At 46.0% G+C, this 27364-nt stretch overlaps 2 protein-coding genes across 2 annotated transcripts; both read right to left on the bottom strand.

Annotated features, from left to right (window-relative positions):
• Positions 1-551: 551 nt before the first annotated feature.
• Positions 552-4707, bottom strand: adgra1a (adhesion G protein-coupled receptor A1a). Its single transcript, XM_068754910.1, has 6 exons — positions 4558-4707; positions 4290-4438; positions 3337-3460; positions 2620-2771; positions 2114-2209; positions 552-2022 (listed from the first exon to the last, which is right to left on the bottom strand). The coding sequence occupies exons 1-6, from the start codon at positions 4705-4707 to the stop codon at positions 552-554; spliced, it is 2142 nt and encodes a 713-aa protein (XP_068611011.1).
• A 4633-nt stretch (positions 4708-9340) lies between these two features.
• Positions 9341-24727, bottom strand: fmn2b (formin 2b). The gene is made up of 20 exons (XM_068754911.1): positions 23148-24727; positions 22589-22821; positions 21256-21434; positions 20783-20933; positions 19522-19574; positions 17851-18562; positions 17682-17778; positions 16579-16723; positions 16280-16367; positions 14848-14909; positions 13860-13951; positions 13648-13777; positions 12594-12740; positions 12353-12412; positions 12122-12242; positions 11603-11695; positions 11239-11290; positions 10986-11135; positions 10511-10592; positions 9341-9367 (listed from the first exon to the last, which is right to left on the bottom strand). Exons 1-20 carry the CDS (start codon positions 24725-24727, stop codon positions 9341-9343), a joined length of 4254 nt encoding a protein of 1417 aa, XP_068611012.1.
• Positions 24728-27364: the final 2637 nt, after the last annotated feature.

The following is a 27364-nucleotide window of genomic DNA, read 5'->3' on the forward strand; positions in this document are numbered from 1 at the left end:
TTCTGGGACACTTGAGTGTGTGCAGTCAGTTCATGCTCAAAACCGTGCTGCTAATCTGGGCGTTTCTCACATACAATAAATCCAATGGACACGCAACACACTCGGTTTGATGTGTGGACAGTGTGTTAGAACGTGAACACAAACACTTCCTCAACCTGAATCAAGCTGGAGCAGATTCAGTTTCACCCTGACTGCCAACGGGACCGTTGCAGCTCTACAGATCTCAGGTCTGATTGTCCAAACAGTTTCTGGTCCTTTTCAGATACGAACTGACCATTTGGACAAAGTCCTCCAATTTTAGATAGCTCAACTGGACATAACGTAAGACCTTGCTTCTGTGGCCCAAAGAGGCATTCCTTACAAACACTGAATGTTAACACTTAAATCCGTCTTTGTTATAAAGGGTTCTGGAATGTCACTGAGAGAGGAGGCCTCGCTGAAAACTCAACCCATGCTTTAAGGGCGAAGTTCAAGGCATTGAGACGTAAACACTTATGGAACAATTAAGTTACAGGACAGCTTGAAGGTCTCGCAAGTATAAGCACAAGAAATTATACGGTGGTTTCGTTCTTCCAAGGGCCAGTTCGTATGTTTCCTGTGGCGTCTGAACAAAACAGGCCGTCTTCCTGAAGGCTCCTGTTCCGGCCGATGGTACCTCGTCGACTCACAGTGGCGTGCTGCCGAGGCAGGGTATTTCTCGGGAAGTATTGCGGTTCCCCCTCCACGCAGACGTCTGCTGTCGTTGACATGCAGCTGTAAGGGTCATGGCCTTCCTGAAAATGTACGTTTAATGGGCTGGGCTTCTCACAGCAGCCTGTAGGAGAGGAGCGATCAGCCGAGCTGTACAGGTGCCACTGGCAGGCAGGTGCAGCACGAGAAGGTGGGAGCAGGCTGTGGCAGGAGGTCGCGCTGTCATTCAGGTTGTGTGCTTGACCATGGCGCGGTGTCATTGAATCTTGGACACTGTGGCAGGAGGTCAGCTGCTTATCCAAGTGGGGGCTGGGGCAGGGAAGCTGGACGTCTAGGTGTGGGCCGGTGGAAAGCAGAAGTGAGCCTTCAAGCTGGTGCGAAGCATGAGGGCTGACCATGTGGGAGCTGTGAGCACCCCCATCTATGCTAGTAGAAGTCATGTGAGAACGGTAGTCCTGAAGGCATGGCCGTGGGCGGTTGAAGGAGCGTGACTTTGCTCTGGTATTAACGCAGCTCTGCAGAGGCAGCGGGGAACGAGGGAGTTCATCAGAAAGTGACTGTGGAAGTGGTGAGGCCATTGGGTCATTGAGAGGAGAGATGGGGTTCGGAGTAAGAGGACCCATCATGGCCACACAACAGGGACCTGCATGATTGAGTGTAGGGCTCTGGGAAGTTGGTGATATTTTGGTGTAAGTGCCCTGCATAAGGTGAGGAGAGAGGAGCGGCGGGTTGCCTGAGCATGGGGAGCTCAAGTAGCAGTGCGGCTTATGGAGCTCTGGACTCTTACTCTGCCCATCCACGTTCTCATCCTCTGTTTTGTTCTTGGTCCTGGTCTTCGACTTGGATGGGCAGCAAGCCCACCAGCGATGCCAGACGTCATCACGTTTGGCACAGTGCTGGATGAGAAGGAAAAGTCCAAGAGTGACACAAAAAGCCCCGTAAAGGCAGCTGAAAATCATATCCAGGAAATGTCCGAGCGAGAGTGCCAGTGCTGCTGCAGCCCAGGTAGCCAGGAACAGAAAGAGAGTGAAGGCTGTGGCCCGGAGCTGAGACTTAAATGAATGCTCATTAGCCAGAACTGATACTCCAGTTGCAAAAGAGGAACCGTCTGCAGCCGACCCAGAAGCGCCCCCAGAGTCAGCCTGGCAGTGATGCTTCGCCTCGCTGGGTAACTTCTGCTGCTCCTCACGCAGAGGCTGCAGCTCGTACTTCCTTTCCGGGTGGCGTTTTAGCTGAATGTAGGTGCACAAAAAGTAGACAGACATGATGAAGACTAGAAGACCCACAGGGGCATAGAAACCTCCCAGGCTTGGGTTCCATGCCATCCAGCAGCTATAGAGGACACACAGAGACATAAACAGTGATGCTTTTTACTGTAATTATGAGTACAAATGTGATTAGCAAGAAAAAAATGAGAACTTACTACAAAGCATCATCTCTGCTGCCATAGTTTTCCATACCGAATGCTGCTGTAACGCCCACAATAATGAGCGGGATTCCATCACTGACCAGATAGAATCTACGTAGAAACATGATACAGGTCAGCATTAGCTCTGAGAAGGGTAAAGATTGAAAGTCAAATTACTGTTGTCATACGTAACAATCACTCCGCCTCACCGCATCCAACCGAGCTCATCGCCTTCACCTGTGTGCCACCTGCAGCCCATCTCTCTGCTCAGTTCCAGTGTTTATCCTACTATCCAGCATTCCTGTTTACTTCCTGACTCTTCTGCATTGAATTTGCCTAATCTCTGGACTTGTCGCCTGCCCCTTGTCCGATTTGCTTGTCACCTGTTTCATTGAACTTTTTTTAGAGCCGTTCTCATGGATAGAAGCTGCATCCAATCTCGGACCTTACTGTATAAAGGCGACTCGAGTCTGAACGTTGGTCAGCCTGGTGTGCACGTGAACATCTGCTGATTCATTTACCTGAGGACTGTCGGTTTGGTACGAGTCTGTGCCAGTCCAGTCCGGCCCTGGGTTTGAAGTGGCCCTTTGGATACGACGTTACAGAGGTTTCTAGCGGTGCATGTCAGCCACAGCACGGTAGACAAAGAGGCATAGTGGAGCACAATGCCAACCTAACGCAGATGAAGATGAGCAAGAGCAAGGTGAGTTGAATTCAGATGATTTTACCTGAGATCGCGTCAGCAAACATTATCGTCAGACATCAGTGAATAGTAACAGAACCGGTTTGCAATTATTAATATTCCACTATTTTAGTTTGCATTTCACAAAAATAGTAACTATCAAATACTGCAAACACATCTGGAAGGGATTTAAACCTTCTACCGATGGCAAATGACGCTTGGGTTCAAATAGCTTTTGTGTTACGCTGTTAACTGAATAGTGAGAATGTTATGTTAGAAAAGTGGATTTAATAAAGGTATAATCCACTAAATCGGGCATTCACCATCACAAATGCTACAGTATGATTACAGAATGTCCACTGAATCCTGCGTAACTTGATTATTTCTGCGTATTTAATTCCTCATCCACTTTTGTTTAGACTACAACAGATCTGCAGGGGCATAGCAATAACAGAAGCCTTAAAACTGTATGAATGTGCTTGACAAATGAGGAAGGTTCCAGCTCTCTACCGTGCAGATTGAATCTATATAGAGAGAGTAAGAAAAAACAACCTACAATTTGACACGCGAAAGGCAAGTTGATCTGATTGATCCCCCCGGCAAACACTCCAAATGTCACCCCCATGTGGAATAAGAAGTTGAGGAGCGTATGCCAGCCATTCCTGCTGATGCGAATCACACTGCAAACAATAAACAGAGTTGCATGTTACAAACACTCACTTGCCCCCCACCCCCGCTGAGCTGTGGGTGTGAACACTGGCAGAGCTGCAATCGCTCATTCCACAGACACTTGGCTTCGGAACTGGAGGGTGGCTGGTTCAAATTAAACGTGGCCCAAAATTACGGAGCGTGAACGGGCATCTGGATCACTGCCAAGGTGCCCTTGAGCAAGGCAACAAAACCGCACATGACTGGCCATCACTTGGCCATCTGCTTCTCTACATTGTTGCATGTTGGTTTGTGTGTGATGTATTTATAAGAGTGTAAAATGTCCAGTTTCCCTGAGGGAACGCCCAAAAGGGTTGAATAAAGTTCTTCTTCTGCCTCATCCTTCAACTGGAGGAAGCTTTTCTACAACAGAATCTGTGCAGAAATTATTTCAGACTCTTTTAAATAGATTCTGAATCACAAAACCCTAACCCTAACCCTAAACCACAATTTAATTCAATTCAATTCAGTTTTATTTATGTAGCGCCAGATCACAACAGAAAGTCATCTCAAGGCACTTTACAGGATTAGCAGGGAAAGACAGAACCCAACTTGTCCCACAAGAGCAAGCACTTTGGCAACGGAGGCAAGGAAAAACTTCCCTTTAACAGGCAGAAACCTTGGACAGAACCTAAGACTCATACTGGGCGGCCATCTGTCTGGACCGGTGGGAGATTGGCTGGCAAACTTTGACGAGCACAATAAGGTTTTCCAAATAAAAACTGTAGTCTTGAGTCTCCTTCAATGTAAAAAACAACATTTCCGTAATATGTTACTACAATATAATAACCTTATTATTACCTGTGGTGGACAATATAGGTGAAGACGGAGACGAGAAGGCAGAGTAGCATGACTGCCGTGCAGGCATACACCACTGGATGCAGATAATCCCTGGGGTACGGTGGGAAGGACAGCACTCGCTTTAAATCCTGCAACAACGACAGAGAAATTCAATGCTGACATCCAATAGATGGTATCATGACACACACACACACACACACACACACACAGAGCATATAGTGCTCTATATGTGAGTGTGTATGCAAACACTGGGGTCTCCAGGCCGTACTTCCGACAGATTTTCCTGTACACAATGCCTGATAGGAGCCTCCATGTGGTGCTGAGGCAGATTATAGGCCAGTAGTTTGATGGTATTGCTCCCTTCTGGGGGTCCTTCATGATGGGGACTGTCCGATCCTGGGTAGGCCGAACTGTCCATCTCTGCATTTTGGACACTCTTGTCTGAATATCTGCTGTCGTTACGACTACTGGGTCGTGTTCTCGGATGTTGCTATACGCCGAGTGGCTGCCAGCCATTGGGCGTTAGTGTTGTGCGATCCGACGCCACTTTTTCCTCAGATACTCTTCCAGCGTTGCTCAGTCTCAGCCCTCGCTGGGTCTGATGTGATCTTGCTACCCGGCTGGATTGTTGAAGAACATCATGCTTATTCTCCTGGGCTGTAGTTCTTTTGTGTAACTCTTTGTGTGTGTTTGTATATATATAGTTGAACAAAAGACCCTGATGCACTAAATTCTAAAACTAGAAGTCCTAGAATCTAAGCGACGTGCATCTCCTGGACAGATCTGGCCTTCTCTCTGTGTTAAAAGGCCTTCAAATAGCAGTTAGGTCCTTTCTCCTCCCTTTGAATAGAGCACCACTCCTGCCTGTGCATAATTCAAGATGAAGTATCCTGTGGAGCCACGAATCAGAAGCTGCGTCCTCGCAGCAGCGTCGGCTTGCTTCTCCTTTGTGTTCCGTTCGTGCCTTCCTCCGCTCAGCTCGCTCTAACTCGGGGACAGCATGCGCTCTCTCATCATGGCTCACTAAACAACACATCCATTAGACTGAGCCTGACTGATCAGGGCCTTTACAAATCCCTTAAATGGAAGAAATACATAAATACAGCAGCGGAGCTCTCTGCATTTATCTCAGAAGACCAACAATGTTGTGTCCCGATGTAGGATTTTGTAAGTAGGCTCCTTTAGTTTTAGAATTTAGAGCATCGGGGAGTTCTGATTCAAGTGTCTCTCGGCCCACGAAGGAGGAGGTGTCTCCAGATCCGGTTCCGGATAAGCATGGATGGATGGATGGGCCGACGTAATCAGTTCGACTGTGACCTTGACAGATACACACCTTAACTGATTGCTCTGTATAGAGATAAGTCCTCACGGACAGATAAGACAGCGGACCAAGACAGAGAGCTCTTCAGGATTTATGACTGCCATGTGATTTTAAGATGAACTGTGAGCACAATGATGATGATTATTGATGATCGTTTTATGATTACGCAAATTAAACTGACTTGATATGCTGGTAAATATTTCTATAATGATTATTATGTTTTGGTTGTCAACCTGAGACACAGTCTGGCCCTCAAGACCTGAAATGTAAGTATATAGTGCACTCATAGAAATGCGATGGCATGTAACATGAATTATAATATGAGAAACATACTTTTAATGACAATTTCCAGGTTCAAATTGATGTTATTTATTCTCAATATATTGCTAAAACGTGAACGCGTGATTGGGTACCTCCTTTCCAAATTAGGGAGAAATCCACAGTTCCAAGACACGAGCAAACCTGCGAGCAAAATGTTGCCTTGAGACACAAGCATGAATTTGAGACATGAGCATGAATTTGAGACACGAGCAACTTAATGGCCGACCAGCTTCCGTACTCGTCTCCTGCATCTAGAACATTTTTTTTCTGTTGTAATCAGTGTTGATTTGAGTGTTTTTTAGACGGCCAGAATGGATTAAATTGTTTTCAGTTATTTTATACGGGAAAAATGTATTTGATGGACGAGCAGTTTTAGTCACAAGCTCGGTCCTGGAAGGACTCGCATGTCCTGGTTATTACTGTGTATATTTTTTAATCCACTATGAGTCTTCAGGTGTCTTGATTTATTTAATGATGCATGACTTTAAACCTTTGTCCTGGAATCATCCTCATAAATGGATCGTTTGTATTTTGCAGCATTGCTCACACCCACTTGTCTTGGAAGATTAGCTGGTTGCAGGTGATCGTGGGATGACTGATGCACGTTTATGTTTAAAAAAGTGGAATTGTAACAAACATTTTGAGTCTCTTCGAGTATTGGGTTTTGCACTGAGAGCTGTGGCTTTAGAATCAGCATTCCCTCCGTTGTCAGAGACCTTTTGCAGTTTTTCCAGTGCTTTTGATTGAAAACGTTGAAACGAAGCAGCGCTATAAGAACCAATAACCTCTGGACACGGGATGAAATGACCCTCTATTCTAATGAATGGAAAACAAATAAATAACACAAACAGAAGAGATCTGAATGAAGTAATGACATAATGAATAAAAACTTAATGAGCGTCTCACCATGAGTCGTAATGGAGATTCAGCCGGAGTGAAGTTCTGGTCTGTCCTGCTGCCGCTGCCCCCCCTCACCGGTTCCATGAACAGGGGCGGGCAGAGAGATTAAGGATTACGCGTGTTCCTCCAACGCAGCGGCGGGTGCGTCGGATCACTGGAGTGCGCCCTGCAGGCCGATGAGCTCCCCCCGTGTTGTCGGCTCCAGGCGCCGCGCTGACGTCCAGCCAGGGCCGGCCGCTCCCGACTCCATCGCCTGCATGGCGGCGCCACAAGAGCGAAGCAAAAGATGAGTCAGTCAGCATCAGCACCGAGCCGTGGATGGACACGCGCGTGGGCGTGCGAGGATGGGAGGGAGGATGGGATGAGACATCACGGCCGGGATCGAGAAATAATCCGAGCAACCATGCGGGGGATGTTAGACCAAGAAGGGTGACGTCATGTTCCGCTCCATAATAACACCTTGTATTTTTAGTAGGATAAAGAAATCATTCTATTAATAGGATCTGGATCTGCGTTCTGGGATTCTGAGACATCATTATTTGGTGACTTTTCCAACGATAAATGTGAATCCTCTTCTCGACTACAAATAAAGGACATCCAAAGACTGCGATCGAAAGAAACACGCAGAATAATTACCTTTCGTGCCCGTCTAAGACGCAGAACCGCGGCAGCCCAGGTCAGTGAAGTTGCTGGTTCCTTTTCCACTCGCCCGGAAAGATGCACCGCGCGTTACGCACGCAGGGATGGGGGGCGGGGGGAGCCAGTTGGGCCAAGTGGAAGACGCACATGAGACTGTGGAGGGCGGAATTTGATATGTAACGTTTGACATCTGCTCTACGTCATCGTAGGTGTAGATCCCAGGAAGGAGGGGCGCGACACAAACCCGCATCCCAAATATAATCCCGTACATCCAAATAATCCTGTGTTTTAATAAAACAGTGAAGGCCAGACTCTGATCTGATCCATATACAAATACATCCATTTATTCATGGTCTGCCCTTCATAGAGTAACATGTTACATTTATAATCAGAGTCAGAATACTTTATTGATCCCAGTGGGAAATCCACAATCACAACAAACGAAAGATTTAAAAAAAGATTTAAAAAAACGAAATAACAAAAAAAACAATTTACCAATGTGGTGTGTCTATTAATAGAATCTTAGATAATCTTAGAATAATAATTCTCCAACAGATACCGGATATGCCTGGCCGACAACGCAACATTTATTCTGCAGCACGGTGGCGCAGTGGTTAACACTGTTGCCTTGCAGCAAGAAGGTTGCAGGTTCTTGCGGCTTTTCTGTGAGGAGTTTGCATGTTCTCCCCGTGTCTGCGCAGGTTCTCTCCGGGTTCTCCTCCCACCAACAAAAACAAGCGACTCGTAGGTCCAGGTTGTTATTGAGAAAGAGAAGTCATTCTCAACTATTTACCTGGTTAAACAAAGGTATAAATAAATCTCTATTTCTCATAGAAATAGGAGCTGCTTGGTTTATAGCAGCAACTGACGAGGAGCGCAGCGACGCAAGAAAGTTGATTGAGTGATGTTTTCATGTTTTAGTGTGACGTGGACTTCTAGGTTTGTGTACAAGTTTATTCTAATATGTCTGTCACAAATACTGCTCGAGTAAATTAGTTGGATATGTACGTGATTGAGGTTGTCAAAGCGAGAAGTGGCAGGACCTGAAGGTGTTTCTGGGTTCTCTTTGAGGTTTCTGCCTGTTAAAGAGAAGATTTTCCTTGCCTCCGTCCCCAAGGTTCCCGCTCGTGCAAGTTGGGTTCTAAAACAGCAGGTCGTTCGCTGCTCCATCTGGAAAGTGCCTTGAGATCACTTTTTGTTATTTGTTGTTTTGAGGTGTTGAAGAAATAAAACTGAATTGAACAGAAATAAATTACGAATTACAAGTAAATATTCAAAGTATTATTACAGAGACAAATGTTCTGATCTGGACTTGAATGATTGAATTTAATATTCTTCTTCAGTGTCTCCAGCGGGGGGCCTGTAAATGTACAAGTTCAAGCCCACGTGCAACTCACAGGTGGACAAACGCCTTACTTCAAACTTAAGTGAAGACAGAAAAAGCATTTGAGTATTACCATGTCTGAAGATGTAGTATCTCATTCAAATACAACAACAGGACTGCAGTAATATTATATGTTCACATCAACAGAGCAGGAATACGGTTTTCCTTTACCGATCTGATGATGAGTGATGCATTTGTTATTTTATGAATGTTGTTGCAGACGCTACACACATATAAATACATATATACATATATATATATAGTGCATTATGTATCGACTGCAGCAGCATCCTTCCACGGCTGTGGTGATTTGTTAGACAACTTGACAGAGCAGCAAAACATGTCAAACTGGAAAAATAAATACATCTAACACGAAGTCCAGGCTCAGCTGCTCAGCGAAAGGTGTTCACGTTTAAATCGTCATCTCCTCTTCACACTCTTCGACTCACTGCTGGCGCCCAAAGTCGTGAAAGCAGGTCGAATGAGTCAAATCTTCATGCCCAGTTTGGCTTTCTGTGGAAAAGACACAACACACAGCTTAAGACACATCCTGAAATGAAGTTGGGTGGAGAACTTAAAAGACAGTTTTACATGTCTCATAGTCGCCACAGCAACCCAACCTTCTCCACTTCACCCTGTCCTTTGCCTTGTCCTCCCCAACACCAGCCACTCTCATGTCCTCCCTCACTATGTCCATGTCTCTTCTCCTGGGTCGTCCTCTAGTCCTGTCCTTTGCATCGTCCTCCCCAACACCAGCCACTCTCATGTCCTCCCTCACTACGTCCATGTCTCTTCTCCTGGGTCGTCCTCTAGCCCTGTCCTTTGCATCCTCCTCCCCAACACCAGCCACTCTCATGTCCTCCCTCACTACGTCCATGTATCTTCTCCTGGGTCGTCCTCTAGTCCTGTTCCCTGGCAGTTCCATCCTCAGCATCATTCTACCGATATAATCCCTGTCTCTCCTCTGGACATGTCCAACCCATCAAAGTCTGGTCTCTCTGACCTTGTCTCCAAAACGTCTAACCTTCACTGTCCCTCTTATTGTCTCATTTCTAATCCTGTCCAACCTGGTCACTCCCAAGGAGAACCTCAACATCTTCATCTCCTGTCTTTTCCTCAGACAGCGTGTCCTGGGTCTTCCCCGAGGCCTCCTCCCAGGGAGGCGGCCAGGGGGCATCCGAAATAGACGCCCCAGCCACCTCACCTGACTCCTCTCGATGTGGAGGAGCAGCAGCTCTACTCCTCCCTGGTGACTGAGCTCCTCACCCTGTCTCTATTAATTAAAAATGGACCGCAGGCCGCAGTTGGAAAGCGCACCGTAGTTGGACACCCCTGTCCTACTCCCCTTTCTATTACTTCAAACAGTGACAGTTGGCTTATCAGCAGCAGTTCAATCGAGTTCAATAAAATGTTATTTTCCATAAAGGCACAGATAAATTAAATCTTTCTGCCTCTCTTTTGACAAAAATAATTTCATAAAGTTCATGTAATTTAGATTATGATACTGGAGAGAATATTTCATGAGAAGTATACGACAACAGGAATGTATCACTGTAATCACAGCCTGATTTATAGATGCAGATATCTCAGGCCTTTGTGACCTTTAGGTTTCTTAATCAACAACAACAACAACAAAACCCAATCAGGTGAACTTACGATGCCAGAGGCATGTTTGGGTTTGACGCTGTATGCAGCCTTTTCTTTGGCCTGCCGGAAACATTCCTCCGCTGCTTTTAACCTGCAGTTAAAAGTAAATCAAATAAAAAAAAGGAACAAAATAAAAAAAATTATTAATAAAAAAAAAAAGCAAGGTTATTTATAGAAATCGCTTCCTGACAGTGACATGAACTGTATAATCAAAGTTATTCACTTCAACAACCAACGCCATGTTAATTTCTTCACCTGTCTTCTTCAGAAGTGCCACGTGCTCCGGGGGGGTGCTCTTACAGCCGAGCGGGATCATTTTAACCGGAGTAAAACTGCCCCACATATTACCAAGTGTTAATGCAATTAAACTAAATGTGAAAAACAGAATGACATAGCACCCAGACGCCACACGCACTGCCTCCCACACTCTCTCCCAGCATGCACCAAGGAAGAGCGCAGGCTGAGTCAGCAAGTGTCACTGTACCTGTCCTTGAGTATGGCTTTGTTCTCCTTCTTCCATTGGTCCTTGAAGTCTGAGGAGAACTCATGCCAAATGCTGAAAACGGTGTTTGGCGAAACCTCCTTCTCGCCCGCCTTCGGCTTCACCGAGTAGAACAACGAGAGTTCCAGGAACCTGACAACACATGACCAGACGTTTATTTGTGAACGCCGGCCTTTCATCCGTGAGTTCTACAGAGAGACGGAACGTGATGTAGTGTAAAGCACAGCATCCTTACAGTTTGTGTGCGCTGCTGAGTTGAAGTTCCAGGATCTCCAGTTCTCTTTTAGCTGAGGGAGGAATTAGAACACGACACATGTCCATCAAAAGAGGAAACATGGGAGTACTCGGCTGACAGCTACTGGAACCCGCCCTTTGAGTCGATGCCAAACACGTAAAGAGAGGACTTTGAAGAATTCATTATGCACAATCAACTCAAGGTTGGGGTTGTTGTGTAAAATGACACTCAACGGGCATTATTAACAGTCTGTTAATAATCAGAGTCGTCCCTGGAAAAGACATCTGGATGGCAGCAGATGTTATTCTAGATTGCACAAATAGTTTATTGTTCGACCATCCAGAACTTCTTAATGTTTGGTTACCTTGTGCCAGAAAGCCGTCCATCTTGTCTTTAAAAGGCTGGAGGTTTTCCTCTTCTGAGACCTTGCACACCTTTTCCACCTCTGAAGAGCACGCTGATTAAATAAGACATAAATCAGCATAAATAACATTCTGTTAAGTACGAAAAGCAACGATTATTATCGTAGATCTCTACTGTGACCTGGATGAGTGAGAATCTTCACCAGTGCGGCTGCTATATTCATCCAGGGTGTTGCCAGGTTTGAATGGGAATCCTGTGTTTACTGAAAAACCTTTGAGTCCAGTCGATTCTTTGTTTTTGACCTTCGTGATCGAGGCGTGTCTCTGAACTGTCTTTACAGCGTTCGCCTCCAAGGCCATTCATACATGCTATTTAGGCCAACATGCACTTTCCAATGTTGCAGTTGGAAGGAAGGGGGCGTCTGGCTCAGCATTAAAATGTTTTGTGCTTAAAGCTTTAAACATGAATCAACATCAGGAGCCGACAGTTGCGTCTATGACAAACTGTTTTCACGCGTTACCTCTCAGGTCCTTCCTGAGTCGAGTCAAGTCCTTCTGAAAGTCTTCAAGCCTCATCTGTGACGCCTGGAACAGGTCGTGAGGCTCGGGGAGCGGGTACACACACGTCTCTCTGCCGGCATCCTGGTGGAGGACAAAACACACACACTCGTTATGGTGTGAACACAAAGTAAGAGAGTAAGAGTGTGTGTGTGTTGGTGCTAGACGAGGATAGAGGAATAACAAGCACAAACCTCATCAAAGTGTCTGAGGTAGTATGCAACGATGTACGACAGCAGACTTTTTAAGGTGTCCTGCAAGTGGCAAAAAGGACAATCGGCACTTTTTACTGATTCCTTTTTCTAGTGAAGTGTATGTTTGCAAGACTCATCTAGAAACTAATCAAGAGAATTCAACGGCAGCACAATGGAAAATGTACATTATTATTATTTGAGTTCTGGGGAACGTAAATGTGTTTCAGCGTCGTTTACTCACACTACTCTTCACGTCCTTCAGTCTGGGCAGGATGTCCAGGGTGAAGCCATCAGCTTGGCCTCTGGTTCGATTGCCACCATTCATGAAGTTGCCGAAGGCCAGAATCAGTCCCAGAACCCGCTTCACTGTCTCGCTGTCCTGCAAGGTCTGCAGAGGACATGTGTGTGAATCAGTTGTGTTGTTGCCGGGGACGACAGAAGGGAGCGGCACTTTTTATTGGACGTTTTTTAAGACAACACTGTGCACAATCTGGCAAAGAGGACGGATGAGGTTTGAGAGGAGTGAAGGAAGTGATCTGGTTCAAACTGGAAGCGCTATCTCTAGTCAGGGCTGGGACCCCCCCAGGCAGTTTCACCACAATTCTTACCGTGACCCGTTTGGCCCCACGATGTATAAAGCAGGTAACATGCTGGGTGTGACCTGACCTGCCACTCATGTGACCTCAACATGTTTGAGGATTTTATTCGAGGCAGCTAGAACATCTGATTGTTACATGTTTGTCTTTGCTGCGGTTTGATTGCTGCCCCTGCACAGCTGCCGAGGCAGCAGTAGAGGGAACGAGACACACCTGGTACATCTCACCTGCTCAGCTCCTGCCTCCTTACCTGACTCTCTAGAGTCCTCTCTGCTTAGTCAGATTCTTCAGGCTTCCCTCGTTGTTCATTTCTCCCTGTATTTTCCGCCGCTGCTTTGCAGTGAGTATTTTGTCATCGTTTTATTTGGCTGTGATTTGATTTATTTATTTTTTGGATAGCCAGCCTGTCCTACATTTGTCATTTTCCTATTTGAGTTTAAGCAGTATATTCCCAAACACTAACCCTAACCCAAGCCATAGTATTCTGTGTATAAAGTATTTGTTTTTTCATTGAAACCTTCATCATAGTCTGCATTGTTGGGCCCTGATCCTCAAACAGAGAGAGAGAGAGAAGTTTTTGTTCAGCCTGGAACGGCTTGGAGTGTCGAGTGGCTAGACGCCCGGCAGGGTCTGCAGGGCTGTTGACAAGACGACCGAGGTCTCGGTTGATCTGTGGTTTGGCTGGAAGGCTTGGCTTACCTTGCAGAGCCTCTGCAGGGTGTCCAGTTTTCTTGTTATGGATGATATGCACTCAGAGAAGCTGGACTGGAAGAGGATGCAGAACACTCTGCCAGAAAAGTTTGGGATCAAGGAGAGCTGGTAGAGAAATCTGCAAAACAAGAAGCAGCAGCTGCCTTGCGTCATCGCCCTGCTCATCCGATGGAGCCGCCGAGGTCATTGCGCCAACTCACTGCTCGGGCTTGTCTAGCGGTTTGGGCTTCTCCTTGTCTTTTGAAGACTTCACGTGCTTTTCTATTTTGTCCAGCTCCTCCTGCTGTGCCCTCTGAGGGAGAGACATCAGAGATGAACTCCATCTGTGTTAATGTACTTCATACTAATAGTACAGAGTACGCAGCAACGGTAGTCAAGTCTCAGACTGGCCAACAGACAAGACTGAGACAAATTCATGCTGAAGACGAAGGTCGAAGCGATGTTACTGGAAAGGGTGTGCGTGACATTCAGTTTTCATGATGTGCAACACCGAGAAAAAGAGCCATTTTCAATCCAAATCAGACGCACTGTAAAAGTATTGGGCGCCCAAAGAATGAAAATTCATTCTGTTATCGCGTTGCGTGCTGAGGAAAGGGTCTAGTGTCTGAATCCGTAAAAGATTTCTGGGTCTCTCATTAAACAACTGAAGATATTTCATAAATATAAAGCAAAAAGACAACAACAAATACATGTGTTCATCTTAAAGGTGATAGTGAACACATTAGCTATAAACAGTCATTTTTTTTTATCGTAAATCAAACCAAAGGACTCTGAAATATCGAATCAAGCTTCATGAGCTGAATGGAGTTACCATTCTAACAAGTCCCCGCCGAGTGAGACAAAGATACTTCACATGAGGACGAACAAGCAAATAATACTGCATTTGAACATTTGATGCTTTTAATCGCTGCTGCAGTTGTTGTGTCGATTATCAGGCCCAATCACACGGAACATAACGTCCTTCTCAGAAACAAAAAAAAAACACCTTACACAAGAAAGGTATGAACTACAACTGCACTATAAAATGTGTATGTAAAACCGCATATATTATTCTAATAATATACTTTCTAAAACTCAGTGAAAGTATTGCAAAGCCTTTGAAGCTGCCAAAGCCGAATCCATTTTTAGGCATTGCCTTGAAGCTGCTTTTATCAGTCTAAAGGAAGTAACACAAACTGCGTCGCTCACGTTCTCATAGAGCGCCTGCAGGGTCTCCAGGTCGACGACTGTGTTGTCCAGGTTCAGGATGGCTTAAAGAAAGAGATCAGAAGAGATCACAGCAGCAAACTCTCTGTTCGGAAGGAATGTTCTTTAAGCACAAAATGCCATGGAAGATGAGGATGGAGCAACAAGCAGTGCATGGGTCAGTGAGAAGACGGGCATGCAATGGTTCTGTGAAGGCAAAATCCAGTACTCTGTGTTTAATATATGAATATAATATATAATATATTAAGTTATTTCCATAATGTCGAGATGACATCCAGAGAGAGTGGAGGTTCCAGGCATCACAGATAAATGTGGAGGAATGTTGAGCTCGATTTGTTTCCATCTTTTCAGGAGCAGTAATGTTCTCATTTATCATGTTGAATATGAGACAGATCTTGTCCTCGTTGTATACGAGGGGCACCCCGCCCCTCGCCCAATAGCAAGCTGGGATCAGCTCCAGCAACTCCTGCTACCCGAAAAGAGGGAGAGGATTGATGAATGGATGGATGGCTGGATGGATGGATGCGTGGATGGATGCGTGGATGGATGGAGGGATGACTGGATGGATGGCTGGATGGATGGATGGCTGGATGGATGGATGCATGGATGGATGCGTGGATGGATGGAGGGATGACTGGATGGATGGCTGGATGGATGGATGGATGCATGACTGGATGGATGGCTGGATGGATGCTTGGATGGATGGATGGATGGATGCATGACTGGATGGATGGCTGGATGGATGCTTGGATGGATGGATGGATGGATGCATGACTGGATGGCTGGCTGGATGGATGCTTGGATGGATGGATGGATGGATGCGTGGATGGATGGATGGATGCTTGGATGGATGGATGGATGGATGGATGCGTGGATGGATGGATGGATGGATGGATGCTTGGATGGATGGATGGATGGATGCGTGGATGGATGGATGGATGGATGGATGCTTGGATGGATGGATGGATGGATGCATGACTGGATGGATGGCTGTATGGATGCTTGGATGGATGGATGGATGGATGGATGGATGCATGACTGGATGGATGGATGGATGCATGACTGGATGGATGGCTGGATGGATGCTTGGATGGATGGATGGATGGATGCGTGGATGGATGGATGGATGGATGGCTGGATGGCTGGATGGACTAATCACTGTCTAACTTCCATCCATGCATCTTTTTTAACCAAGACAAACTCAATCGCCCCGTCTGCAGCCCCTTTATCCGCCTTGCAGGTCACGGGTGTTGCTGGAGCCTATCCCAGCTGACCATAGGTGAGAGGCGGGGCTACACCCCGGACACGTTGCCAGCGAATCGTGGGGCCACACATAGACATTCACGCACACACACGGACAATTAGGAGTGATGAATTCACCGGAGAGGAGCTCGTTGTCGAGCATTGAGCTCACCGTGGTTGATGTCTTTCATGTCCAGATGTAGGGAGGACATGAGGATTCCCACTGCTTGAGAACGTTTGTTGTTTAAAAGCTTCACAACCTAGAAAACACACAAATACAAGGTCAGGCTTAGAAGGTCGGGCGTATCTTAACCAGCGACCTGGTGCGAATGTTTGCGCTGTAACTTTTAAAAAGGCGGTCTAACGAGAATTGTATATATAAATAATCATATCTATAATATATATAAAGTTGGTGACAGTTGGGTTATAGTCGACCTCGTACCTGTGATGGTACGAATGAAAGGAACGCACCTGTTTGGCCTTGGACTTGGTGATGGTGTCAGAGAGAGGCTGCTTCTTCTCTTTCACAGCAGACTTGGAGAACAAATCTACAAACTCCTGAAAATCCACATCGGGTTCCTCGATGTTCTCCCACACCGACGAAGAAGAAGCCTCCCTTGGAAACCATAGAAGCAGAATAAAGTTTCATTATTTAAACATGGTTATATTTCACTGTGCTGAAAACAGCGGAGAGACGGCGTCGGTAGGAACATTCAACACCAAGTCAACATGGCATCACCTCACGTCTCCTGTGATAGGCCTAAAATGCTGCCTTTGAACCAAAGCCATCGCCTCACAAAGCGCTAGCTAGCACGCCTGTGTCACTCCACACCAGTAGGTGGCGGTAGTCTGTGTTTGTCAGAAAGATGCACCAGAAGAATTAAAGCAGTATAAATGCAACCATATTTCTCTCACCACTGAGATGTTTGGTTTTCAGATGCTTTACTCCAAGTAAGGATGTTGTGAATTTTAGAAAATGAAGAGTCCTCTGGGCGTGTCTGCGTGACGTTTCTACGGGTTCTCCGGTTCTCTGTTATGTGTGAGTGGTTGTCTGCGTGACGTTTCTACGGGTTCTCCAGTTCTCCGTTATGTGTGAGTGGTTGTCTGCGTGACGTTTCTACGGGTTCTCCGGTTCTCTGTTATGTGTGAGTGGTTGTCTGCGTGACGTTTCTACGGGTTCTCCGGTTCTCCGTTGTGTGTGAGTTGTTGTCTGCGTGACGTTTCTACGGGTTCTCCGGTTCTCTGTTGTGTGTGTTAGTGGTTGTCTGCGTGACGTTTCTACGGGTTCTCCGGTTCTCTGTTGTGTGTGAGTGGTTGTCTGCGTGACGTTTCTACGGGTTCTCCGGTTCTCCGTTGTGTGAGAGTGGTTGTCTGCGTGACGTTTCTACGGGTTCTCCGGTTCTCCGTTGTGTGTGAGTGGTTGTCTGCGTGACGTTTCTACGGGTTCTTCGGTTCTCTGTTGTGTGTGAGTGGTTGTCTGCGTGGCCCTGCAATGTGCCGGCGCCGCTTGAGAACATGCTTGGTCTCAAAATGCAGCTGCGTTAAAATGAAGAGCAGCATCATCTCTAATTTACTTTTTGGTGTGCAGCTGGATCCGAGTCCAGTAGAGGGGCTTCATGGGTCTGGGAGGCTCCAACACGGCCTTCCTGGGAGGCTTCTCTTGGGTCAAGCCTAGAGCGTAGAGCCCCAATGGCAGGGGGGGAGGCAGGGAGCCCAGAGTCCCTGGAAGAGCTGAGGGAACACAAATGGCTCCAGGTGGAGGAGGAGGAAGAGGAGGAGGAGGTGGAGGAGCAATGCCACCAGGGAGTGGGGGAGGTGGCGGAGGAGGAGGAATAGGAACTGTTAAACCAAATGGTAATGGAGGTGGAGGAGGTGGAGGAGGAGGAGGAGCAATGCCACCAGGGAGTGGAGGAGGTGGTGGAGGAGGAGGAGCAATGCCACCAGGGAGTGGAGGAGGTGGTGGAGGAGGAGGAGCTGGCATTGAGGTCCCAAGTAACGATGGTGGAGGAGGGGGTGCTGGAGTCTGTCCTGGTAAGATAGGAGCAGCTGCTTCTCCTGTGGGAAGGGGAGGTGGAGGTGGAGGTGGAGGTAGGGGAGGGTGCAGTTGACATGAACACTGCCTTGGTGGGGGCTGCAGCAAACCGCCCCCCCGACTCGGCTCACTCCAAGGCACTTTGAACTTAAAGCTGTCCTCCATGGGTGAGGTCTGCACAGACTTGGCCTCCAGACAGCCCAGAGACGGGGCGGCTTCAGTCGGCAGGTGAGCTTCACACACTTCATCCAGCAGATTCTCCCGGTCAGTGGGGGGGGCTTTCATCGGGTCTCTTTCCAGCAGAGGGGGCTGTTGCTCCAGCTCAGCTATCTTAGTCTTCAGATCTTCTATAGTTTGTTCCAGTTGTTGAATGACGTTCACATGTTTCTCTTTCAGTTTGGCAGAAAGAAGGGAACGTTCCGCCTACAGGTGAGACAAAAGGGCAAAAAAAAAAAAGCTTTACGAGGACACGAACCGACAACCATTGGTCAAATTCTGAACAAATCAATGCAATGCATCATTGTAGCCTTCTATTGCTTTTTAAATGTTTTAATATTATACTTTTATATTTATATTAATGCACTATGTGCATAATGTCACTTTTGCATTTCTGATTTTGTTGAGTGGAGAAATGTTGCTGATGGAAATTCCCTCTAGGATTAATAAAGTATTCTCATTCTGATAGATTACCATGATGGGATTCATGCATGATCTGAACAACATATTGTCTGTTAACTGATCAATCTTCATTAGCTGTTAGACCTGTTTAATTAGCTCAATGCATTAGGAAAATTAGGAAACTTTTAGAATAAGCTTTAAATTTTATGAGAAAACTTTGAGAGCTAACTGAAGAATGAAACACGTAATTTTCAGTATGCCACAATATTTCTGAAATTAAATTTGATTTAACTTTTCTTGTTATAGAATAAAAGAGTTGTTGTAAAATCTGTCATGGTTACATTGTGTTGGTGCTTCATTAGTTTGGTTTATTCTGGGTTTCTCCTGGCCTCACAGCAAGAAGGTCACATGTTCTAATCTAATCCCATTTGCGGCCTTTCTGTGAAGAGTTTGCATGTTCTCTCCGTGTCTGCGTGGGTTCTTACAATGCAAGATAAGTATAGAACATGTTGTCTAGATTAAAGGTTGTAACAGTGACAAATAACTTAGACTGTTTAGCCTATACGCAGCAGTTAGAGCTCAGTTAGAGCTCAAAGGTGACGGTTGGACTCAGACAGAGCTGTTACTGAAGTACTTTTTAATGCATTTACAGAATAAAGAGTCACCAGTTACACTAAAGGCCGTGCCTCTGTCTTTACGTACTAACCTGTTTCAGACATTCTGACTCGTGATTCAAACAAAAGCAGAAGGTGAAAGTGACCTACCTCCGGACTCTCCCTCTGCTGTTGCCTCGAACCCGAGGCGGCTGCACGGAGTTCTGAACAGACATGAACAGGTGTTATAACGCATGTTTCATGTGACACAGGCAGATCACGTGTTTCAGAGCATCTTGCAGGTATCTGGGAGTTGAGGACCATCATCATCACTCTTCCTCTTGTTCAGAATAAATTACTTTTTCTGGTTACATTAAAGCATCACCAGCTTAAATTAAATTGGCAGGTTATAAACACGTCGTAACGGTGCAGTGGCAGGTTATTAACACGTCATAACACTGTAACGATGCAGTGGCAGGTTATTAACACGTCGTAACGCTGTAACGATGCAGTGGCAGGTTATTAACACGTCGTAACGCTGTAACGGTGCAGTGGCAGGTTATTAACACGTCGTAACGCTGTAACGGTGCAGTGGCAGGTTATTAACACGTCGTAACGCTGTAACGGTGCAGTGGCAGGTTATTAACACGTCGTAGCGCTGTAACGGTGCAGTGGCAGGTTATTAACACGTCGTAACGCTGTAACGGTGCAGTGTCACTGGATAATAACACGTCGTAACGCTGTGACGGTGCAGTGGCAGGTTATTAACACGTCGTAGCATTGTAACGGTGCAGTGGCAGGTTATTAACACGTCGTAACGCTGTAACGGTGCAGTGGCAGGTTATTAACACGTTGTAACGCTGTAACGGTGCAGTGGCAGGTTATTAACACGTCGCCTTGGGCCACGTCGTAACGCTGTAACGGTGTAACGGCGTTCCCAGTCAACATCAAAATAGTCACAGAAATTATTACTCACCTGGATTTTCCTCTTGAATTCCAAATCATGACGAGGAAGAAAGGAGAAGGACAAAAAAGAACAACAGTCATCGACTATGAATAAAGGTGAACGGAGAGTTCTAAAGTAGCAACAACAATGTTCTCTTCGTTCACTGCCTTTTTACCTTGAGTGAGGAGAAATTTACATTTTGTGAATCGCTATGAAGAATTCTGAGTTGGAACTTTTTTAATATTTCAAGTGAAGTTATTTTCTTTGTGTCATAGTATCCGTTAGTCGCAGTAATTTGTGCTTTCATTTGCGTATGGAGCTGGAAAGTTTCTCTGAAAGCATCGTATAATGACTGATGAGAGCTCAGCTCATTCAGGAAGCGAAGGATACTGTAAGGACATTTATTCTCCACAAACAACCGTTACTTACTGTACAATCGGTCAACTATCGAGCCTGTGATTGGCACCAACAAAGTCTTGCTCTTACCTGCCATGGTGGATTTGAGCCCCATGTCGTTGTCCCTATCTGGCATGGCAGAGGGCCGGGGGCCCTTCAGCTCTCCTGGAAGTTTCCCATCAAGAGGATCCAAGCAGTGCGTCGGCTGATTGACTGCTGCCCATCCATACAGCTGGTCATGCTGGGAAAACAGTACTCTTCAATTCCTTGAAACCCATTTTAGACCGCTGTGCAACTAACTGTAAAATCATATAGACAAACAGGAAACTCTAGACATTGGTTTACTAACAAATAACAATGTAAAGTCGACAGATATCTCACTGGATAATAACACTTAATGATCGGACAGCGTTGCATTTGTGCTGTTACATTTCTAGAAATGGCCTAGAATAGAGAGATGATTTATGACACTCTTTGAAGACTGACACCCTAACATATCAACATCCCAAGGCTAATGCTGATTAGCCTCATTTGCAGATGTGCACAAAAATGTGGCTGCGTACATCAAACTTGACTGGTGCCGTGGGGGCGATTTGGCCGGTGCTGCCCTCGAGCAGCTCTCTGAAGCAGTCGGTGAAAGGCAGCAGGAGACCCGTGGCCAGGATCCGGGAGCAGAGCCTCTCCGCCTCCTCCGGCTCCTGATGCTGCTGCTGCAAGAACAGCTTCTCCAGGAGAGTTCGACCTGGACAGACGGGGAAGAAAGCAAGACTGGTGTGAGACGGTGAGACACTGGGAACCCCACAAGTACCTCAGGAATCGTGAAATTGATTTCTGATAACATTTTCCAGCTCCTCTCCTTTTTAAAGCCTGCAGTGCTCCGGCTCACTCCTTATATCAGTGTGCTGCTAATTACCCTCGCCGAAGCGGAAGCGAGGGTATTGCAATTGGGTGCGTTTGTCTGTCTGTTTGTCTGTTTGTCTGTTTGTCTGTCCGAGCGCATAAGTCAAAAACTAGTAACCCAATCGACTTGACAATTTTACACAAGCAAGGTTCTGTCCGTGGCTCGGTCCTCCCCGAGAATGGCGTTGATCCGGATCTGGATCCAGATTCTAGAATTATTTTTACATCTGGAATTGTGCCTGTGCTGTAAACTGCCACTTTAAGAGGTCACATGGCTTCCCATCATGCCATTACGAATGGCATGATGGGAAAAAGAGTCCAGAAGGACTCTTGTAGTACGTTCCGGAGCAGCAAGCTAGAGCAGGTTTGGCCCGTCTGATCCGGAAGCCCTGTTTACTGTCTCACAAGATCCAATAGTCTTTTGGAGGCGAGGGTCTGCAATCTCTGATTGTCTTTCTAGTTATTGTTATATTGTTTAGGATTTTAAGGCAAATTAATGTATTTCTACTGTATGAAGAACTGTTTCATTTTAATTAGGACTTTTTCTATACGAATTTATTATAAATTATTACTAACATTATTTGACACAGGGAGGCACAGAATAGAAGAGCAAAAAAGATCAGCAACAAATAAAACGAGCTGCGCTCGTCAACTTGTCGTCTTCTGCATTGCAAAAGCAATAGCCCCTTACGCCTAGGATAGGCGCTCGGGCCTAAAAATCCAGTTTTAGATAATTATAGGTTTATTTAAAAATTCAGCGTCAGTCATAGACAGAGAAATCAGCACAGTAAGTTGTAGTTACTTAGTTTATTTGTATTATTATAAAATAGTTGAGCTTTCTGTCAAGAAAAAAAAAACCTCCTGACACGTGTAGGTCGTAAAACTGCGTAAGAGACAAAGGAAAAACGACATCCATGCGTAGGGAATTAAGTAAATGATGGAAATGAGGAAAACAACAATCATTGAATTATTGTAAACACAACATTCTACACCAACCTGTGAAGATGTCCTGAAGGCCACAGGCAGAAACCTGCCCACAAGATGATCGGGCAGCACAGAGGGGTTGGCTGCCTCCTCGGCAGCCCAAAAGATAAGCTCCTGAGCCTCCTCCATCCTCCCTGATCCTCATCCTCCTCTCAAGCTCCTCTGTCCAGTCCGCTGAACGACTCAGAGGTCCAGCGAGGCTTTGTGAGCGCTGCCTATGGACATGGTGCTCCTCAGCCGTCGTCCTGTCAACACATGCATGTTAGCTTAGACCTTCACTTAAAGCAGAATGCTAATACGAGTCAGATAAAAGCAGGTTTTGACCGCTGCACGGATGATGAGCTGGTGAGAATGCTGCAAGGCTCTCCTGACGTTACTCTTATTTCAAGCGCAGAGTCATCAAAGACCCGACCTGGACATCATCAGCATCTCGACCAGTCACAATGCAGGAGTTCCAAACCCCAAACCTGATGGGCGTCACCTTAAATTCACTCAGGATGACACGTGCCGGTGTCCTAGTAGGCCAAATACAACAAGGGTTGAAGAGTTAACACAGTGACACCACAGATACCTGTGGAGGTGATACTGGGCCCTGCGCAGGGAGCGGGGGCTGTGGGAGGGGGACGGAGCTGGGGACTGTCCCGGGGAGCTGAGCTGTCTGGTGGTAGTCTTAATGTAGGAGGGGAAGATGGGAGGATAGGGTTTCACCACAGGGCTTGGAGATGAGTGAGTGGACCTAAGGAGTCGTTTGGTTGCGGGGCTCTCTTGGGGGGGCAGTGGGGTAAAGCACAAGCTGCTCCTCCTGCAGGGTTCACTGAAGGGACAGACAGCAGCAGAGCGATGGGATTCGGATGCAGCACTCAGGCTGTCCTCGAGGGACTCTGCACTGGTACCCAAGCCCGACCGAAACTCACCCTCTCCAATCCCAGCAGCTGAGAACGGTTCGAGAGGTTTAGGTCGCGTTTCGCAGCTTTCCTCATTTGGAGGAACAAGATCCACATCGGCCATGGACTTCCTCTCATCCGGCTGGAGTTCAGCCCCTTCTTCGCTCCCATCACTTTCAAATGTGAGATCAGGGACGCTGTTGCCACTGGTCGTCATGGTGACTGGGCTTAGTGCTGCCCCCCCAGCAGTAGCCATGGGAATGGCTGAGCGAGGGGGCTGCTGCAGCCAAGCATGCTGGTCTATTGTGCCTCCTGCAACACAAAGAGTGGCTTCTCTGTCCTTCTCCCTCTGCCCCTTCCCTATTTCAGGATGCTCCTCCACCTCCTCCTCATGTGTCTCTGTGTCGGAGGGGATTTTTAGCGTCGCCGGATGCTCCATGTGCTTGACAGGGCTAGATAGAGTTCCTGTCTCTAGGAATGACAAGGCATCAGACCCAAGTTCCAGTTCTGGAGTCAGGTCAAGCACCTCAGGAGGAGTCAACTGAACAACCCCATTACTCTGTTTGCCCCCCTCTCCTGACCCCCAGCTCAGATTCTTTTCCTGCCCCCTCTGTGGTTCTACAGCTGAGTCGACCCCCCCGTGCTGGCGTTGGTGCTGCAGCCTTATGGCGAGCTGGATGTCTGCTAGCAAATCCTCATGGTCTGCAGCCGAGTGGAAGCTGTAGATGTCTGTATCTGAGCCTGAGCTCCCTGCCTTCTGCCCCCCATCGTCTGTGGGGGGTGTTGCTGTTGTCAAGGTCCCCCCCTGCATCTCCGTGATCTGCTCTCCCCTTCCATACGCGTCCTTTCTCTTGTTGGGGGCAGCAGCCTCGGCGTCTGAGTGTCCCGGCTCATCTGCAGACATGTCGCGTGCTTTTGTGTTGTCCAGCTCGTCATGTTGAGACGATAAGACGTCCTCTTTTGAGCCTGTCACCGAAGAACATGCGTCTCCTTTCTCTTTCAGGTTGCCCTTTCTCTTCCGGATGGAGAAAACAGACGACCTGGCTTCAGATTTGCTTTTCTTCCTCCCTGGTCCTGTGCCATGCGTCGCCCCTCCGCCTCCGCCTCCGCTGCTGTTTGCTCCTTTACCTCCATGCTTGCCAAGTTTCTTTGCTCCTTTTTTAACCGCGTCGCCTCCTCCCTCCTTCCATCCTTCATCCAGTGAAGGGTAGCTTCCATTACTTGATGCCGCTGCAGCCCTCTTTAGCTTAGCGTCCTGGTTACCCATGATGATGGAGAGAGTCCGATCGCTTTCTGCCTCTCCTCTCAGATGATGTCTGGGAGGGTTCCTCGCGCCTCAGGGAGCATTTGGGCGCCTGTATCTGTGGATGTATGTCTGATGAAGGCAAAGGAGGAGTGTCTGCTGATTTATTTGTTTATTTCAGTTCTAATGTGCAATGAGCGTCCTCGTTGTTTTTCCGGTGACGAAGGGATGTTGATGCTGATGCAGGGAGGAGGGATACGGCTCTTTTCTCCTCCCCTTTCTCTCATACCCTCCCCCTCCTCAGCCTCGTCTCCATCTGTGAAAAGTCGTGACGCAAGCACTGCATTCTCAGTAGAGAGCTGACTGGGAGTAATGGATGCAACTGGGATGGAGAGACAAAGCCAGGCTGGATGATGCTGGGTTTAACAGCAGTTCTGTAACAGCTCATGCCTACATTACCCATATTGCTGAATGAGATGATAGATTCTTATTTGACTCGGTCAGCTGATAGCAAAGTATTGTTCTAGTACAATCTGAGAATTAAAATTTGTGAGTAGAGAATAGTGAACATTAAACGATCCACTATGTGGCACTATTGCAATATTATTGCAGATACACTGATCCATCATTGCAGGAGTGTTATATAATATATTTCTTTAAAAAAAGAAAATCATATTTATTTCAAATCACATTAATTTAGTCTCTACAGCTACAATATAAATGAATGTTGTTGTTTACACTCACGTCCACTTTGCTGTGAGAAATGCTGTGTTGGCATCTTGAAAGTATTTTCTGCGCTTCATTTTGACAGTCTAACAGTTTTGGTTTGGCTCTATTTCAGTCATCTATGTTGCGTTTCTTTGCTCTGAGGACACACTTAACCCGCTGACCTTCTATATGTCGGCTCTAATCAGAGGATTTAACCGTACAGCTGCTGTTTCTCTCATTACGACGTCTCTCATCCTCATAATCTCGTCTTCATTTGCGAGTTTGAATTTGAAGCTTCATAGTTTTATTACATAATTTGTCACACTTGTTTGAGCTTGTATGTTTCTTGGATAAAACTCAGTTTTATTTCTATTTTGCACCGAATGTGTTACAGATCATGTCAATTTGACGCCACAGGCTAGATTGAATGTATTGAAGTATTTTGGAGGTATTCGGTGTCATTCAAGTAATTTTTCAGTTTTCAGTTCATTTACTACCAAACCTTTAAGAGGCATTCTTTATTCTATTTGGATTAAACCATACGTTGTGTTGTCTTCAGATAGGAAACTCTTGACACAAATGAAACAGTCACCTGGTGATGACATCATCACAAAACATTACACAACAATTTGATCAGTTTATGACAAATCCTCGATTCCTTTGGGATTTCTAAAAAATATCTATGGAGAAGAGGGAAACTTTTCAGTGACCTTAAAATCAATTTGTAGAAAATCAAAAATATAAAACGACACAAATACTTATTATGGTTCGTTTGTGCCAAGTGATTTTAAGCCAGATTGTTTGGTTTGCGTTTGAGTTGTTGCACAAGGATAGATAGATAGACGGAGGGCTTGATGACAAACCCGGACAATCTCCGCTCAGTTGAATAGTCGTGTTTTTGTAGGGCTTTATTTTTATTTTTATATTTGTATTGGATGCAGGAATGTAAATACCTAGAAGTGTTCAAATATAAATATACATCAATATTCCTGGTCGCATCAGTATCAATTACAAACAAAAACTTTGCTACAATTATATTATTCTATTTTTATATGATATTAGATAGCAGTCTATTCTATTATTTTATATAACATAAGTTTTACCTGCAAGTCACATCTTAGGCATCGTTTATTCATTGCAACACACAATATAATATTTTTGAACACAACACAATATAGTTATACTTAATACTTACTTAAAAACATTGAGGCAGCCACTAACCTGGCGCCAGTGAGCTCATGAATAAATGTAAATGGTTTGTCATTTGTGAATAAAAATATATTTATAATAAATAAATAAAATATTTTGCATTTAATAATTTTACAGTGTGGCACAAACGCAGTGAGTCTTCCTCAAGGGACAAACTCTCACTGGTCGAAATAGCACTGTGAAAAAAAGTCTGTTTTAACTTAGTCGCCATGGATACATGACCAATAGCTGAATATTTGAGACAGAATTGCCCCCATTAAGGCCAAATTATGCTGCCTCAGCAATACATGCATGGACACATCCATCCATGTACAGTGTGTCTGTCAACACCGCCACACTTTACAATCAGCCAATGAAATGTCCTTGTTCTGAGGTGGCGGTGTGAGGAGGTTGTGAGGCTGGGCGTGTCCTCGCTGGTGGTCGCTGAGGACATTAGGAGCATCGAGACGTGAGGTCGGAGGGCGTGTCATGACACTTTTCTCTTCTTTGCTGTGCCTTGCTTTAAATTGTAGCTTCCTGCCCTGGACAATTCTCTGTGGTATTGCACCATCTCCTCCATATCTGGACGCATTCTAAAAGCACAGAGGACATGCAGGTGGCCTCCTCCATTTCAAACCTCTCTCCAGCATCAAGCTGCCAAAATAGATTGGCAAATTCACGTGAGCATCTTTTTCCTGAAATGTGCGGTTTGTTTGCTACGTTCCAGAACACAGATCCACGGAATACGTTATTGGGATTTTGGGC

This window comes from Brachionichthys hirsutus, chromosome 21, assembly GCF_040956055.1.
Source record: "Brachionichthys hirsutus isolate HB-005 chromosome 21, CSIRO-AGI_Bhir_v1, whole genome shotgun sequence".
Lineage (NCBI taxonomy): Eukaryota > Metazoa > Chordata > Actinopteri > Lophiiformes > Brachionichthyidae > Brachionichthys > Brachionichthys hirsutus.

Excerpts from the sequence above, each read along its gene's own strand:
- adgra1a (XM_068754910.1), bottom strand. The coding sequence starts at position 4,707 with ATGGACAGTTCGGCCTACCCAGGATCGGACAGTCCCCATCATGAAGGA. Across the intron at positions 3,461-4,289 it reads ACCTATATTGTCCACCACAG|TGTGATTCGCATCAGCAGGA; the intron begins GTAATAATAAGG and ends TATTGTTTGCAG. Across the intron at positions 2,772-3,336 it reads TGCCTTTCGCGTGTCAAATT|GTTGGCATTGTGCTCCACTA; the intron begins GTAGGTTGTTTT and ends CATCTGCGTTAG.
- fmn2b (XM_068754911.1), bottom strand. The coding sequence starts at position 24,727 with ATGGGTAACCAGGACGCTAAGCTAAAGAGGGCTGCAGCGGCATCAAGT. Across the intron at positions 22,822-23,147 it reads GCCCAGTATCACCTCCACAG|GACGACGGCTGAGGAGCACC; the intron begins GTATCTGTGGTG and ends ATGTGTTGACAG. Across the intron at positions 13,778-13,859 it reads CCGCTAGACAAGCCCGAGCA|ATTTCTCTACCAGCTCTCCT; the intron begins GTGAGTTGGCGC and ends CTTGTTTTGCAG.